The following is a 17,668-nucleotide window of genomic DNA, read 5'->3' as shown; positions in this document are numbered from 1 at the left end:
CTAATGCTGCTGTGGTGGGGCGGGGGGAGCCTGCGAAGGGGATGGGTGTCTCCCAGCGCGCCTGGAGCCCCCGAGTCTGGCGTGTGGCTCTGAGGTGACTGGTGTCGTCCCGGGCCCTGAGGTGACTGTTGTCGTCCCGGGCGCTGAGGTGATGGGTGTCGTCCCGGGTGCTGAGGTGACTGGTGTCGTCGGGCCCTGAGGTGACAGGTGTCGTCGGGTGCTGAGGTGACTGGTGTCGTGGAGCCCTGAGGTGACTGGTGTCGTCGGGCGCTGAGGTGACTGGTGTCGTGGAGCCCTGAGGTGACTGGTGTCGTCCCGGGCGCTGAGGTGACGGGTGTCGTCCGGGCGCTGAGGTGACTGGTGTCGTCGGGTGCTGAGGTGACTGGTGTCGTGGAGCCCTGAGGTGACTGGTGTCGTCGGGCGCTGAGGTGACTGGTGTCGTGGAGCCCTGAGGTGACTGGTGTCGTGGAGCCCTGAGGTGACTGGTGTCGTCCCGGGCGCTGAGGTGACTGGTGTCGTGGAGCCCTGAGGTGACTGGTGTCGTCCCGGGCGCTGAGGTGACAGGTGTCGTCGGGTGCTGAGGTGACTGGTGTCGTGGAGCCCTGAGGTGACTGGTGTCGTCGGGCGCTGAGGTGACTGGTGTCATGGAGCCCTGAGGTGACTGGTGTCTTCCGGGCGCTGAGGTGACTGGTGTCGTCAGGCCCTGAGGTGACTGTTGTCGTCCGGGCGCTGAGGTGACAGGTGTCGTGGAGCCCTGAGGTGACTGGTGTCGTCCGGGCGCTGAGGTGACTGGTGTCGTCGGGCGCTGAGGTGACGGGTGTCGTGGAGCCCTGAGGTGACTGGTGTCGTCAGGCGCTGAGGTGACGGGTGTCGTGGAGCCCTGAGGTGACTGGTGTCGTCCCGGGCGCTGAGGTGACTGGTGTCGTCCGGGCGCTGAGGTGACTGGTGTCGTCCGGGCGCTGAGGTGACTGGTGTCGTCGGGCGCTGAGGTGACGGGTGTCGTGGAGCCCTGAGGTGACTGGTGTCGTCCGGGCGCTGAGGTGACTGGTGTCGTCCTGGACTGGATCAGGTCTAGGTAGCAGCGCCTCCCGGGATTCTGTTCACGCCTCTGCCTGCTTCCTGCTCCTGGAGGCCACCCCTCGCCGCAGGGCCCAGGGCCGCTCTCCTGAGGGCTGTCGTCACCCCCACCCCACGTAGGCCACAGGAGGTCGAGGGATTGTCCGTCTCCCTTCCCACACCTTCCAGCTGCTGGCTGGGCCTGAGAGACAGCGGGTGCCAGGGTGCCCGGGAGGAGGAGGAAGGAGAGGAGGCAGCGGGTGGGAAGGAGCGGGCGAGGAGGACGGCCAGAGGGCCAGGGGCACAGGGGCGGGGGAAGGGGCTCCATGAACTTGAAGCTGCCGTGCTGGAAGGTTCAAGCTGGGGAGGAACAGCTTTGTGTGGTTAAGTTTTTCTGGTCACAGTATGGAGCTGGGGTGCCCTTAGCTGAGTCTGGGGGCAGCGAGGAGAGGCAAGGACGCCCTCGGGGGTCTGCCCAGCCCAGCAGGAGGAGCAGGCCAGGGCGAGGGGCGCTTGCTGGGAAGATGGGGGGCCAAGTCCCTGCACAGCACTTGCTGGCTGTGGCACCCGGCGTGCCCTCAGCCTTCTCACCCTGCAAGTGGGGGTTCCCCCTCCCCCCGTGTACAGGCGTGCGCCTGGAGGGCGCTCAGCAAGCGCTTCTTTGTGGAATCTGGGAGAGAATAATAGAACAGACCTGCTTGTTGGCTTCCAGAGCCCGTGGTGAAGTGTCTCCCTGCCCAGATGGCTTCTCTGCTACGGGCCAAATGGTCTAAAAGAATTCCGCTCTCAAGTCACAGGGCAGAATCAGGTACCCTGAGAGCCACTGCCTTCTGCTTCTGGGAGAGCGTGCCTCTTGGAGCCCGCTTTTCCTTCAGGAGAGGTGAAGCTCTCTTGGCAGGGCTCCCATATATTTGTTAAAAATTCAGACCCCTACATATAGAATAGCTCATTTTGAAACCAAGTTGTTTTTTAAGGCTCTCCATTCTTCAGCCGTCATCTGTGCTGAAGCGTGCCCTGGTGACAATGTCGCTCTCCTACCCGGGACCCCCGGGCGGCTGACTGGACTGCTGGCGGCAGGCAGAGCCGTGGCCGGTGCACCTTCCCTGGAATGGCCCAGGCCTCAGGGCCCACGCCGTCTCCCAGGCCCTCCCCTCGCCTCGGCAGGACGGTGTGTGCGCGCAGCCCGAGGAGCCGCGGGTATTCTGGGCACAGGAGGGCAGGGCAGGAGGCGCCCTCCCCTCCCGCCCCCCTGCTCCCCTTGCCTGGCTCTCCGCAGCCAGTGACCAGGTGTGTTTTGAGCGCTTCAGGTGGCATTTGCTAAGGACTTGTTTCATCAGTGGTACAAGTACTCCAGAGACAAATCAAAAGGATGAGTGTAGATGAGCGGGGAGGCTCCGTGGAGACTGTCCACAGCTGATTCCAGGAGACGAGCCTGCGCGCTTTGCTATATCCGCTCAGGGTAACAGGCCTCACGGAGGCCGGTTTTGTGCGTCTGTGTTTCCCCATCTGATCCCACTTGGCCATCCCGGGAGATCTTTTCTGCCAGCTCTGGGTTCCCAGCGCAGCCTTTCCTCCTTCACCGCCGGGGTCTCCGAGGCGGCCTCCACTGGGGCATCCTGCCGCCCTGGCTTAGAGGAGTCTCTTTAAAATAAAAGAGGTAGTGGTCGTTACTTTTAATTTGCATGAAACTAACAGTGCTTCTTTAGCAATATTGAAAAATATAGTGAAGTTAACCAAAGAAAAATTGCCCACAGCCGTGCCACCCAGCAGTGGCCCCTGTTGATATTTTGGGAGGGTTTTGTCAATTTGTCAGGTTTTTTAATCAATATAAAGAGGTATCTTATTTCTGTTTTACAAGATCGTACTATTTCTGAAAAATGTATTGCCCTTCCTTTTCACTTACAGTTCTGTTGTATAAGTTTATAAATATTTTTGATGGATGTGTGATATTTCACTGTGTGCAAAGCAGGTTCTTAGACATTAGGTAGTTACTGGTATTTCTTTTTTTTCATTTTTTTTTAAAGATTTGTTTATTTATTTCTCTCCCCTTCCCCCAACCCCGGTTGTCTGTTCTCTGTGTCTGTTTGCTGCGTCATCTTCTTTGTGCGCTTCTGTTGTTGTCAGCGGCACAGGAATCTGTTTTTTTTTGTTGCGTCATCTTGTTGTGTCAGCTCTCTGTGTGTGCGGCACCATTCCTGGGCAGGCTGCACTTTCTTTGGCGCTGGGCAGCTCTCCTTACGGGGCGCACTCCTTGCACGTGGGGCTCCCCTACGCGGGGGACACCCCTGTGTGGCAGGGCACTCCTTGCACGCATCAGCGCTGCGCATGGGCCAGCTCCACACGGGTCAAGGAGGCCCGGGGTTTGAACCGCAGACCTCCCATGCGGTAGACGGACACCCTATCCACTGGGCCAAGTCCGCCGCCGGTTACTGGTATTTTAGAGTAATAAAATGTGATGCTCGTGTGTGGTTATTACATCTCTAGAATAGATTCCCAGAAGTAAAATAACTTGAACAAAAAATCTTGACACATATTGCCAAATTATTTTCCAAAAGGATCAGAACAATTTGTAGTCTTGTTGGCTAGGTTACATCATACCTTTACCATTACTGGGTGTTAGAATTTTTAGAAATCATAACTGATTTGATAGGTGAAAAAAATACTTTTCCTACAGTTATTGATGAGCTATGAGTTTTCTGTGAATTGTTTTATTTAAACACTGAGGTCTTCCTGTTTTTCTAGTCAATTATGATAAAGTTATATTTATAACATTTTTATTACCTTTTGCTCATTTTCTGGAGGGAACATACAGAAATGTATAATGTTTTTATGTGATCACTCTCTCTTAGGGATTTTTTTTTTTTTTTTTTAAGATTTATTTATTTATTTAATTTCCCCCCCCTCCCCTGGTTGTCTGTTCTTGGTGTCTATTTGCTGCGTCTTGTTTCTTTGTCCGCTTCTGTTGTCGTCAGCGGCACAGGAAGTGTGGGCGGCGCCATTCCTGGGCAGGCTGCTCTTTCTTTTCACGCTGGGCGGCTCTCCTCACATGCGCACTCCTTGTGCGTGGGGCTTCCCCACGCGGGGGACACCCTTGCGTGGCATGGCACTCCTTGCGCGCATCAGCGCTGCGCATGGCCAGCTCCACACGGGTCAAGGAGGCCCGGGGTTTGAACCGCGGACCTCCCATATGGTAGACGGACGCCCTAACCACTGGGCCAAAGTCCGTTCCCTCTCTTAGGGATTTTGACCGTTGTTTTTAAATGTCTTTCACTAGCTTAAGAATTGATAATTCACTTCTCTTTTCTTCTAAAAGCTGTGGGAACTTAGGGATATGATTTTTATTTATTTATTTTTTTTTAACTTTCGCCCACCTAAGATTTTATTTTAGTGTGCGGTAAAAACTTAAATTGACTTTTTCCAACATGTAGTTAACCAGTTATCTGTCCTAGGATAGCCAGCAGTTATCTAACACATTCTCGTCATTTGCACTAGTTTGAGATTCGTTTGCTCTCCTACCACTTCATTCATAGAAGTGCATTGGTTGGCTTGGGAGCTGTGGCTTCCCTCCCGTTGTCAAGGCTGCAGCACCGTCCCTGGTGGGCACAGTGGGGCAGTTGGTAGGCCTAGCTGTCCTCATTAGAAGTATTAGAAGGTCTGGCTTGTCTCATTCACTCCTTCAGGTGAATTTCAGAATGAATTTTGTCAAATATCCAGAAAGATAAAGATACCCAAATAATATAAGGAGCACCTGATTATTTAAAATTTTTATTTCTTTCAACCTATAAATCAGTTTTTGAGGGAAATTAACATCAGCATATGTACAGCATTTATGCTTCCAGGCCATAAATATCTTTTTTTAAAAAAAAAAAAAAAGATTAATTTATTTCTCTCGCTACTCTGCACCCCCGCCTCGGTTATCTGTTCTCCTGTCCATTCTCTTTGTTCTTCTGTGTCCGCCAAGAATCTCTGTCTCTTTTTTCTTGTGTCTTTTTTTTTTTTAAGATTTGTTTTATTTCTCTCCCCTTCCCCCCACGCCCCCCACCCCAGTTGTCTGCTCTCTGTGCCCTTTCGCTGTGTGTTCTGTGTCTGCTTCTATTGTTGTATTGTTGTCAGCGGCACCAGGAATCTGTGTCTATTCTTGTTGCATCATCTTGCTGCATCAGCTTGCCGTGTGTGCGGCCGCCACTCCTGGGCAGGCTGAACTTTCTTTTGCGTTGGGCGGCTCTCCTTACAGGGCGCACTCCTTGCGCGTGGGGCTCCCCTACGCGGGGGGACACCCCTGCGTGGCACGGCACTCCTTGCGCACATCAGCACTGCGTGTGGGCCAGCTGCACATGGGTCAAGGAGGCCCGGGGTTTGAACCGTGGACCTCCCATGTGGTAGGCGGACGCCCTATCTGTTGGGCCAAGTCCACTTCCCATGTTGCGTCATCTTGTTGCATCAGCTCTCCATGTGTGTGGTGCCACTCCTGGGTGGGCGGTGCTTTTCACATGGGGCTGCTCTCCTTGTGGGGCGCACTCCTTGCACATGGGGAATCCCTGCGCAGGGACCATCCCTGCATGGCATGGCACTCCTTGCGCACAGTAGCACTGCGCATGGGCCAGCTCACCACACGGGCCAGGAGGCCCTGGGTTTGAACCCTGGACCTCCTATATAGTAGGCAGATGCTCTATCAGTTGAGCCACATCTGCTTCCCAGCCCATAAATATCTTTATTTCAGTCCTCTTTTTTCTTTTTCCATACTCTATATTTGTATCTTAGAGAGCGTTTGTGGATGATTGCCAGATCACAGTTTTGGAGGTCTTTAAAGAACTACTTTATACTCACAAGGTTTCAAAAGAACATGGGGGGAAAATCACTAATAAAGTGGAGATGTTTGATCTGAGTTCATTAATCTAATCTATTCTATTTTAATTTTTTCTTCCCCTCCCCACTGTTTTTTCTTTTCTTTTTTTTTTTTTTTTTTTTTGCTGTCTGTATCCATTCGCTCTGTGATCTTCTGTATATCTAGTTCTCTTCTTTTTTTTTTTTTTTTTTTTTGGTCTTCTCATCTTCTCTAGGGTTCACCAGGATTCGATCCTGTGGACCCCTGATGTGGAGAGAGGTTCCCTGTCAATTGTGCCACCTCAGTTCCTGGTCTCTGCTGCGCTTCACCTTGACTCTCCCCTTCGTCTCTCTTTTGTTGCGCTATCATCTTGCTGCGTGACTCACTTGCGCGGGCACAGGCTCTCTGCATGGGCACTCGACTCTCACCACATGGACACTGGCTCACAGCACAGGCATGCTTTTCTCTTCGGGTCCTCCCATATGGTAGGTGAAGGCCCTGTCAAATGAGCCACATCTGCTTCCCCTAATCTGTATGTTTTAAATAAAGCTCCTAGGAATCTTTCCCCCTCACTTCTGTATTCCAGCTTCCCAGCAGAGGCTTCTCAGCTCGGCATATTCCCACATCGCGTGTTAACTATTAAACTCCTGGAGGGCAGGTCTCTGTCTTTTAAGTCCACATCTGTGCTGCGTGCCTGCCCCACAGAATCCTCACCAAGCTCTCCAGAGACCTGGTCCCTGGTGGCCTGTGTGCTCCAGCCAGCCGGGTGACGGATGGGATGGGCGTGGCGCCTGGGGGCTGCCTTGGCCCTGCTTTGTGGGCCCTGTGGTGGGGCCAGAACCCGAGTCCGCCTTCTCAGAAAGCCCAGGCTGCTCCCAGCCCTGCTGCTCTTCAGATGCCAGGGCCGACGAGCTGGAGGAGCCACCTCACACCCGGTGAGGGCCACCCGGGAGGGCCAGGGTGACGGCACGGGTGGCGTCGGCTGTCTGTCTGTCTGACTGTTATGGACACATAGAACAAGCTACATTCTTACCAGGGAGTGCGGGCAGGACTGGCATAGCTAGTTAGAGGGGTGCAGGGCGCAGACCCTCGTGTCCCTACAGCGGGCCTCGGTGGCGGCTTACCTTGTGCATTGTTTCAGATTTAAAGGGCTTTTGGTTCTTGCTCACAAGGAGGCAAATGGCGGGGAGAGTTGTGTGCGAAGTTTGAGCAGAGATGTGTGAAGTGAGGGCTTTGTTTTCAGTTCTGCCCACCAAGAGAATTTTCTTATCATTTGTTTTCATTTAGAGCTAGTACTAACCTTTCTCTTTGTAGGGAACCATCTTTTCTTTTCTTTTCTCCACCTTAGTGGGACCCCAAGACACTCCACAATTCCAGATGATGCCTTTTTCCTTTTAACAGCCTTTTATGTTAACCTCTTAGAAGACAGGAAATTAAGGTGTGAATAATATTTTTAATGATATCCCCCATAAGAATCTGTGAAATTTTTAAACTTCAAAATCTAAAAATATCTAGAACTTAAAGTAATATGTTGACATCTTTATGATACAAAAACAACTATCTGCAGTTTGTGTATGCCTTTTTAAAAATGCCACAGACAGGTGGTAAAAATGACTTAATTTGTAGCACTTGCTAGCCATTAAATATAAAGAAACTTTCCTTTTCCATCTCATTTTTTAAAAGCTTGGGGAAAAAATTATCTCTAGAAAAATCAGTGTTTTGGGGTGATAAGTCATAACTTGGCAGTAAGGGAGGTTGAATAAGAGTCCAAACTAATGAGTTGGGATGGTGTAGTATTTGAATAGCCATTTACTAAAAAAGAAAAAAAAAGCGAACCTAAATTCCCAAAATGCTAAATATTACAGTAGTGAGAAATAGAAACTAGGAGGTGGCCAGGTAGGTATTTGGGGACAAACTGCATTCGAGGCACCAGCTAGGGAAATGCTAAATGTAAAGTTCACACAGAGGTGCCTGCACACCCTTTATCTGGGGGTTCTTCATTTCCTGCCTGGGCGGGGCGGTGGCCTCCAGTCCTGTCCCCTGAAGGATGGGCTCTCTGCTAAAAGTTTCTGAGAAATGGAGACCACAGCGCACTGAAATGCACCGGGGCTTCCAGGGCATGCTGACAGCCAGGCCGCGCGGCTCTCCATTTGCAGTTTTCTAGTGTCATTTTGAGTTGCAGCGTGCAGCCAATGGGCGCGCCCCTTGCCGGCTGACGTCACTCCCCAGCCAGTTCCCTCCAGCTGCAGAGCTCCGTGTGCCTTTTTTTTTAAACTAAAATGGAGGCTGCTTTCCTGCCCTAAGGAGTGCACTGCCTCTCCTGCTGGAGCCTAGATGTTGACATGTAATAAAGCTGGCAGCAGGATGGTGGTGGATGCGGCCAACTCCAATGGGCCTTTCCAGCCCGTGGCCCTCTTGCATATCCGAGGTGAGTTATTGTGTGCGCCCTCCGCGCTTTGCTTCTAAATGGCTATTGTGCTTAGACAGGAAAGCAGGAAGTCCTTCCTAGCAGAGTCCATTCCCTTCTGCTGCAGGCTTGACCAGATGAGAGGGGCAGTGCCTTGCACGGTGGCATTTTACGAACTACTTACAGAATTTGAGACTCGAGAGAGGCCTTGCATGCATAGCTGAAAGCTGGTTTTTCTGCTTTCTGATCGCTCTCCCATCCCCCTTTCGGAGCTGTGCTGATGTCAAAGGATGTGAAGTCACCAGCTGGGGAGGGCATTGGGCAGGGGCGGGAGGGAGAGGCGGGCCGAGCCAGCTTGCCGGGCGCAGCTCCTCCAGCCTGGGTGTTGCTGAACCCTGCCCAGCTTCCAGTGGGGTCACGTCTCTACAGTAAAGGGGGGAACTGCAGCCAGAAAACACTCCGTTTATCAGGAGCTTCCTTTAAGAGGGTCGTTTTCATTCTTGCCACGGAGCCTACATGAGAAATATGCTCATGTTTTGAAATATTGAAATCTATTGAGGGTCCTCATTTCTGAAATGTTAGTGTTTTCTTTGCTTATAGGGAATATTTTGTGTGTAAGTAGATTCTTGTGTTGCCATTGACTTTAAAATTTTAATTGGAAAATAAAGGAAAAATATTTTAAATGGCAACAAGATTTGAATGTGCATAGAACTCATTTTAATTACAGTTGATCTCTTATAGTTCATATGTAGTTGTAATCAGAATTTAGCTTGAAAATGCTATAGTAATTAATAGTTATATTAAAGTGTAACTATCTGAGTAGTAGTACACTTGGTTTTCATTGGTATTTTAAATACTCGGTGTATTTTTTGTTCATAATTGGGTGAAATTAAAAATCGACGTTAAGCTTCATCAGATCACTTTAAAATGTATACTCTCACAGCTGTGCTCTAACAAAACAGTTTTAACTGTCAGACTCTCCTCTCAGGACCTATGGTAAGGAAGGGTGGGGGCTAGGTCTCTCCGTGACTAATTGTCTCTATGACTAAAATGCCGGACAGGATTTTTCAGATCCTAGGGTGTACCCAGGGAAGGTAAAAAGCATGTGAATCCCGAATCTCTTGGAATAAAATGGGTGTTGTTTTTCTCCTCAAACCTCTTTAATGAACCTTGTGGAAATTATCAGCCACAATACAGGCGATGGGATGATTGTGTAGCACCTGACCTGCAAATGGCATTGAGGTATTTCAGGGGCACGAACCAAACGAGAGAGAGCAGAATACAGTTGTTTTTGGATTGAAGTTAGTTCTTAAACGCTACTAACAAGTTAGCTGTCAGGTTTTTTGTTCGTTTGTTTGCATATGAACTGCACATTTTTATACTTCTAAGCTATCTTTATACATAGCAACGTAATTTGGTTTGTGAGTTTTCTGATTTTATTGGATACCTAATATACTAGTCATTTTCAAAACTGAATTTATTCTGAAATAGAATCATTAGATTTTATATCTTAAACCACGCTGACTTTTTTTCAGACTCCTAAGTCCTTTACATGGCAGTTTAGATTTCTCTGCATTTGGTTGAGTAGTTGCTTGCTGTATTCATTGTGGAGGGAAAGGTGGCGAAGGGTACAGAACCTTTAGAGGCCCAAGAGTAGCCTCTGATTCACACAGAGGGGGTAGTTTCTAATTTCAAAACTTGGCTGGAAGCTTGCTTTAGTCACAAGGAGTTTTTAGAGCAAGCCTGTTAATATGAGGTTTTGTTTATTGGGCTGTGATTTAGATTCTCAGTCCCTTTAGCATCCTCTTAGCCTCTAGTGTGTGTGAGAGCAGAGGTGCAGCCCTGGCTCAGAGGCGTTTCCAGTTTCGTGGGCAGGGGACACAGACCTGGCGAGGGCTGAGGAAGGGGTTCTTACACACACACACACACACAGACACACACACACACTGTGCCCAAGGTCACACAGTCTGTCTTTGGAGGGCACAGCCAGAGTCCAAGCCCAGCTTTCACAGATTTCAGTCAGCTGGGGGAGACCATCAGATAAACAGATTAATAGGATACTTCAACTGAGTGGTGTTTCTAGTTGGTTTATTAGTTACTTCCTGCTAAATTGTTCATCTGAAGTTTGAAATGAATGTTTGTATTGTATTAGTGTGTTCTCATAAATTCAAGTGTGAAAGGGACTGGGTATTGAGACTGACTTTAAACTTTTGGTCTGTAGGAGAGCCCTGTCACCTGGAACTTGGCTGTAAATTTAGTATGATGACTTACATTCTGTACTTCCAGCACTGTCCCAGAGAGTTGTCCACACTGGTGGGAATGTTCTCTGGGTGCCCTCAGTGGTGACTGCTGGCCACATGGGGCTGTTGAGCAGTTAAAATGTGCTTAGTGCAATTGAGAAACTGAGTTTTCTTGTTTAATTTTAGTTTTTTGGGTGTTTTTTCTTTTTAAAGATTTATTTATTCTCCCCCCTTGCTGCTTGTTCCTTTGCTGTCTCTCTCTGTGTCCATTAACTGCGTGTTTTTTCTGTATCTGCTTGTCGCCCTTTGTTACGTTATCTTGCTGCGCCAGCAGCACGGGCCAGCTTGCCTTCACAAGGAGGCCCTGTGGTAGACGGGAGCCCAACTGATTGAGCCACAGCTGTTTCCCAATTTTATTTATTTTACATTGAAGTCTACACCTGTGGCTAGTGGCTGCTTTTTTTGGACAGCCTAGTTCTACACCATGATTGGCAAACTCTTTTGAAAAGGACCAGATAGTAAATATTTTTGACTTTGTGGGCAAAAGCAGCTGTAGACAATTTGTAAATACAATTTGTAAATGAATGGACCTGTGTTCCAATAAAGCTTTATTTACAAGAACAAGCAGCAGGCTAGATTTGCTCCTGGACCAGATTTGCTGACCCCTGCTGTAGGTCATCCCTGAGTTTTAACCTGCCTGTTTCGGGGGTGGGGGGGCTTTCGGCCACAGCCTGGGTTGGCGGAGTCCTAAATGTGGTCTACAGCCGGGCCCTGCCCCTCTGTCTTCTCCCACGTAGAGCACACCAAGCCAGGGGCTGGGTTTCAGCTGTGATAGCCAAGCAGGAAGAAGAGAGCAGCCTGTCCTTTGCCTGCTGGCTTTTACTTTGGCTAAAGGAAGTAATTGACTGTTCTTCTCCTCTCTTTGAAAGACATAGAACTGTCAGAAGTTCTGTGTTTTTGTGAGGGGCTGGAAAGCAAATTATTTTTTTTCTGAAAACACGTCTTTCCAGGAAAGTGGAGGCCTAAGTGTGGAAAGGCTTATGTAGTCTTGTGTCATCACCTCGTTGGAAGCCCTGACCTTTCCAAGGAAACTTAGAGTAACATGTAAGAGGCCTTCATTCCCTGAAGTCTAGCATCCTTAGCCATTCTGAATGTTGAGGAATAATAAGCATAATAGTTGCACGCAATGCAAGGTGATGGCTAAGTTTGGGGCACTTCTGCGTGATATGGGGTCAGCTGGTACTAGTGTGAGCAGGCGCCTAGCCCTCCCAAAGACCTGGCCAGGCTGTGGTTCTCCCTGAGTACTGTATCAGCTCAGCTCAGGATTTTGCTTCACAGACCTCTATACGCTGTAGGTTGTCGCTCTCAGGGAAGCGCTTTTTAGCATACACCCTGAAGCTTTCCTCAGTGGCCCTCTGGGTAAAGGTGCGGCCTTTCTGGTAGGTGTGGAAGGTAACCAGAGTAGCAGACGCTCTCTGGGGGTCAGTGTGCCTGCAGAACCTTTCTGCTCATGAGTCTTTCCCTTGAACTTGGGCATGAACTCTGCCAGGAGGTTTCTGGGCACAACTTCTGCCTTACAGCAAAGCTGTGAACTAGAATTTTTCCATTAACATATTTTAATTGTATGGAGGAATGAAATAAAAAGTAAGATTACAAACAAAGAAATGGGTATGTGTTTTTACACTTAGACAACCTCAAAGACAAAATGTTTTTAGGCGCATCCTACTTCTCATTCCAAATATAATTGCAGGGTGTTTTTTTATTTTTTCTAATCCTTCTGCACTCTGCACACTGCAATTGCTTGTATGAACACTAATTTGGCTGCATCTCCTTCCTGTGGGCAGGGCAGGTCCTAGTGCTTCTACTCCACAGCCTGCAGCCTGGGGGTGGGCCCAGGTCTGTTGCCCTCTGTGCTTCAGTGTGCCAGGCCTGGGGCTCTCCTTTGTGTCAGTTACCTTGCTTAATGTCATTTCCACTTCTTTCTAGAAGAAGATGGGAAGCCTCTTGCCCAGAGCCCCAGAGCTTTTGGAAACAATAAAACAACCGGAGCCCCAGCCCAGCTGACAGCAAAGCTTCTGCTCCTTCCCCTGTCCCATGTAGAGGGCTGGCTGTGAACCTCATCTATATCCCATGTACATTTTGATTGTTACTGTTTTCCATGGAGTGTGACATATTTGAGTGTCTGGGGTTCGAAGCTCATTTCAGGTTGAATAGAGGTCCACCTGCACACATCCTGGGCAGAGGGGTGGAGAAGGCGCCGGCTCCTTCCTTGCCGCCCCTGCACCTAGCACACCTTCAGGTGTTCTTGGTTCACCTTGTTGTTCTCACCGCCTCCACCCCATGGCGCCTGCCAAGGCCACCCTGCCAGCGTCCCTCCAGGCTCCGGGCACTCCGCCAGTGCTGGCGGGGGAGAATAACCATTCAGGTCATCGCTTCTTGGTGTACTTCTTAGCTAACTACTTGGTCATTCAAACAGTACTTGGCAAGCTCTCGAGACCTTGTACAAGGGAACTGGTCAAAAAAGCAGAACATAGGTCTCCATTCCACCTGGAGTGGAGGCCACACCTACAGCAAGTAGAAGTCAGGTTTTGTTTTCAGCTCTTGAATGATTCATAAATCAAAAGCCCCTCTGTGGGGAGTGGATGTAGCTCAAGTAGTTGAGCACCTGTGTCCCATGTACGAGGTTCTGGGTTCAATGCCCAGTCTTTCCTTCCTGAAAACAAACAAGCGAACAAAAAACCAACTCGGAGCCGCTGTAGCTCAGGGGTTTGAGGACTGGCTCTTCCCACATCTGAGGTCCCAGGTTCCATCTCCAGCCCTGGTACCTCAGGGAAAAAAAACAAACTTCTGGTTTTAAAAAGAAACTAAAAAGTCAAATAGGAATGACTCTAGATCAGATTCTTGTTTTTTTTTTAAAGACATCAAACATGTAAGAGACTTCTCGAGCAGGTGAGAAAAGTTGAGTAGAGTGGCAGTGCTGACGTGGCATAGTGGTTGATTTTGTTAAATGCGGTGAAGGTGGTGTAATGTGTAGTAACTGTCCTTGTTCTTAGGGTGTGCAGGTGAAATGCTCTGGAATCAGAAAGCTCGTGCTTTCTGCAGCTGGCTTCCATATCAGTAGGAAGCAAATACACTGACATATGGACAGTTGTTGCATCTTGGGAAATGGGTATATGGGTATTCACTTAGCCTATATGTAGGTTTAAACTTCTTCATAGTAAAATGTTGGAGGGAAATATCTTTAAAATGTTCTGCTTCAGAAAAATATGGAAAGGCACGGAAATAATTTAGAAATTGCTTCCTAAATAGTAAGAAGGAAAGGTCTTTTATGTTTGACTGCTAGCCTTTCCTATGCGTTTCCTTTTACGACCTTGACTTGTTGGTGACCATCAGTGAAGTTGTCTGGCAGTGGGCCTGGCCCTTGGGCCAGGAGAAGTTGAGGCCCTGCAGCAGGAACCTTGGCTCCTGGGGGCCTGGGCTCAGGGCAGCAGCTGCACAGCAGAGAGCGCCTGCCACCTGGTACCTTCCCTTCACTCAGCCCATGGCAGCTGCACAGGCTTTCAGCCACACCATCCCACCAATCAGTATTTGGTGGGTGTATGCCTTTCTTTGTGCTTATTGGCATTTTCATTGGTCCTTTAAATGTAACCACTTGTAAGATAAAACCAGGGTTCCCTCTGTGGCCTGGAGAGGCAGGTGTTCCATGGTTAGGGGCAGGGCCACTGGCTGGCCAAACCATTGTGGGTGCACCTCGTTCTGTGTGCTGTGAAACAATATGAAGTGGGGATGGTCACCTGACCTCCCTCTTTGGGTTTTGTAAGGGTTAAATGAGTGAATGCATATGAAGTGCTTAAAATAGTGCCTGGTGTGTTGGGAGACTCAGGACTGCTTCCAGGTTGTTGTGATAATCATCCTCTTTCTAGATCATGTGATACTTGAGAGCCCAGCATCTTAACCATCATTTGTTTTATTTTCCCACAGCTTTATTACCTTTATTTGTTCATATCAAAACTCATCTGTCTCTCTCCCTCTCGCCCATTTACTGAGCCTTTTCATTGTCCAGTTTCCTTGGCGTTTCATCACCTGGAAGAAGTTAGTATCATAAGTAATCTCAGGGGTTTGGGCCATGTTCTGCTTGTAGGCTATGTGTAAGATTCCTGTTAGGATGATCCTAAGCATGGATTACAGGGCTTCCCTGCAGGTGTACTTCCTGACCCCCATTCTGTCTGTTTCCATTCTCATGGGTAGGATCTTCGGGTATAGAGTAAAATTAGAAAGCAGCATTTATACACACTGTATGAGTCAGCCAAAGGGATGCCGATGCAAAGTAGCAGAAATCTGTTGGCATTTATAAAAGGTATTTATTTGGGATAGGAGCTTACAGTCACAAGGTCCTAAAGCATAAGTTACTTCCCTCACCAAAGTTTGTTCCCGCGTGTTGGAGCAGGATGGCTGCCGACGTCTGCCAGGGTTCAGGCTTCCTCTTAATGCTCCATGGTCCCAGAATCTTCCATTCTCAACTGTAGGTTAGCATAAGGCCTGTCTCTCTTCCTGGGGCTCGTTTCTTTCTGGGCTTTCTCAGCTGTTCAGGGCTCTGGTCTCTTCAGCTGTAAACTACCAGATGAATGGCTTGGCTCTCTCCCTGGTTCTCCAGCCTCAAAAACTCCCAATTCTTCCTCTGCCTGGTCGTTTCTCTGTGAGCCCTTCCCACCAAGGGGCGAGGACTCAAAGTCCTACTGATGTGGCCAAATCAAAGTCCTAATCATAATTTAATCAAGCAAAAGTGAAACCTCTGAATTTAACACAATCTAATACGCCTAGAGGAATGGACCAGTTTCTACACACAATCCAGTATCTATTTTTGGAATTCATAAACAATGCCGAACTGCTATATACACACACGCTTTTAACTCTTTCAAAGCAGAGGATTTTGGGTTTTTTTTAAAATCAATTTTATTGGTACATATAAATAAAATATATTGATACATATAAATTCCTCTAAGGTGTACAGTCAGTGGAATTTGCTATAATCAAATAGTTGAGCATTCATCACTTCAATCATTATTAGAGCATTTTCATTATTTCAATATTAATTTTTTAAAAAAAACAAGAAAATTCCTCACTGAAGCAGAGTTTTAACATAAATACCTAAGGGGTTTTCTTTTTAGTAGTTAGAGATATCAAATGTGAATTATCTCGAACAGGGTAAATTCACATTGTTTCCCTTTAGTTGATTGGACATGCAGATATTGCTTTCTGATGCTTTAGCAATTTGACTTCCAAAAGTTTGATGTCTTAATATCAAATCCCCTGGCGGTGGGCTTGGCCCAGTGGTTAGGGTGTCCATCTACCACATAGGAGGTCCGCGGTTCAAACCTCAGGCCTCCTTGACCCGTGTGGAGGTAGCCCACACGCAGTGCTTATGCACGCAAGGAGTGCCGTGTCACGCATGGGTGTCCCCCACATAGGGGAGCCCCACGCGCAAGGAGTGTGCCCCTCAAGGAGAGCCGCCCAGTGCGAAAGAAAGTGCAGCCTGCCCAGGAATGGTGCCGCGCACACGGAGAACTGACACAACAAGATGACACAACAAAAAGAAACACAGATTCCCGTGCCGCGGACAAAGAAGATGCAGCAAATAGACACAGAGAACAGACAACCGGGATGGGGGGGGAGAAATAAATAAATAAATCTTTTTAAAAATATATATATCAAACCCCCTTACATTAAATTGTGAATTCTTTTTTTGCACTGGTATTTTCCAGTTCAGATAGTATTTGAATTAATTGGGATCTCAACAACAGCCATATATTTTATAGTTTTAAATTTTGATATTGTGACATTTTATGAAACTTTGACCTGATAGCACTGTTTGGTTAGGTTTTTCCATCTTTTTTGGCCACTGATGTATGTGAACCTTTTATAATAACATTTAGACTTTTGTCTGTTGATTGTGTTACTCATGAGCAATGTGTTCTGATTACAGTATTTAAATTTATATAATTATGAAAATGTTTCACAAAGGAACAAGCCCAGTTCTTCCCAACTTGCTTGTCCTTTACTCTTAAGCTTCAAAGAAGAGGAGGTAGAGAGGTGTGTGTACATGTGTTTGCATTTGTAGACAGTTTCTGTACATACACAACTAGGAATGTTGTGGCTTTCTCTCCAGCTTTATGTAACAGACCTAGCCTGCGCAAGTGGCATCTGGTAAGCACTTTCTAGAACTCAGAAACAATGAGGGGGGCCTCAGCATTCACTAAGTGTGGTCTCTGGACCCCTGGGGTGGCAGAGAGATTTTCAAGGAGTCTCTGAGGCCAAGACTGTCTTCATAAGAACTCCAAGACGCACTTTGGCTCTTACTGTGTTGACATCAGCCTCGGTGGCAGAACAGGTAAAGGGCACCTTCCACAAAGCACGGCAGGGACATCCAGCGAGCAGCCACTGTGCGTGCCAGCGCACATACCCACCACGCAGAAAGAGGCAGCCTGGCCTGAGAACACTTGGGTGAAGCACAGGCTTATTAGTTTACGTCTCAGCTCTTCATACATCTTTTTCATGTTCTGTGTTAGGAGATGCGAAAGTCACAGAAAGCCCTTGTGCGCGTTGGTGTAGATGGTTGCCTTGAGGAAAGCACCCAAGCTGTGTGTGAGTTGTGAGCTGAGCTGGCCGCTTTTGTCACAGACCATCATTTTTACTTGAAAAAACAAATGGCAGACAAACTTATTGAAAGATAAGTATTTGACAGACTTTTTCTCAAAAAATGAACGAAGCGAGCCTGTCACTTCAAGGAAAACAACTGTGACGATACGTGTTACTCATGATGAAATTAGAGCGTTCAAGCAGAAATTTGAATTTTGGAAAACGTATATCTGCCATTGTGAGCTGGATAGTTCTCAGTGGCATTGCTAACATGAAAAATGAAAACCGCTGGCCTGGGAGATCTTTCTACTGTGGACTTCATGTAACCCTGACCTTGTTTTTACCAAGTTTCTGTGAGAATTGCATTCTGTTCTCCATTGCCGATATTGATTTTTTTTCTTACATTAAAAAAAAAAAATCCCTAAAGCAGTAGTCAGCTAATGAAGTAAAAGGGCCATTGAGTGGCGTTAACTCCGTGTCGAGTTGCCTGACAGCCTGTGAGGT

At 48.0% G+C, this 17,668-nt stretch overlaps 1 protein-coding gene across 5 annotated transcripts in view; it reads left to right on the top strand.

Moving 5' to 3' along the window:
* PPP2R5C (protein phosphatase 2 regulatory subunit B'gamma) overlaps window positions 1-17,668 on the top strand; it is a 183,281-nt gene that overhangs the window by 49,080 nt on the left and 116,533 nt on the right. The window contains exon 1 of one of the 5 annotated variants that reach the window (XM_058291578.1): window positions 8,082-8,309. The exons of 2 other annotated variants lie outside the window; for them this stretch is intronic. In XM_058291578.1, coding sequence (XP_058147561.1) covers window positions 8,216-8,309 — 94 coding nt within the window. In that variant the 5' untranslated portion in view covers window positions 8,082-8,215. Of the gene's footprint in view, window positions 1-8,081; window positions 8,310-17,668 lie in introns of those variants that run through there. 2 more of the 5 variants (XM_058291572.1, XM_071213689.1) reach the window with 2 other exon arrangements.

Source organism: Dasypus novemcinctus, chromosome 3, assembly GCF_030445035.2.
Source record: "Dasypus novemcinctus isolate mDasNov1 chromosome 3, mDasNov1.1.hap2, whole genome shotgun sequence".
NCBI lineage: Eukaryota > Metazoa > Chordata > Mammalia > Cingulata > Dasypodidae > Dasypus > Dasypus novemcinctus.
Note: the sequence above shows the minus strand (reverse complement) of the source record. Positions and strands in the feature narration are given on the sequence as shown.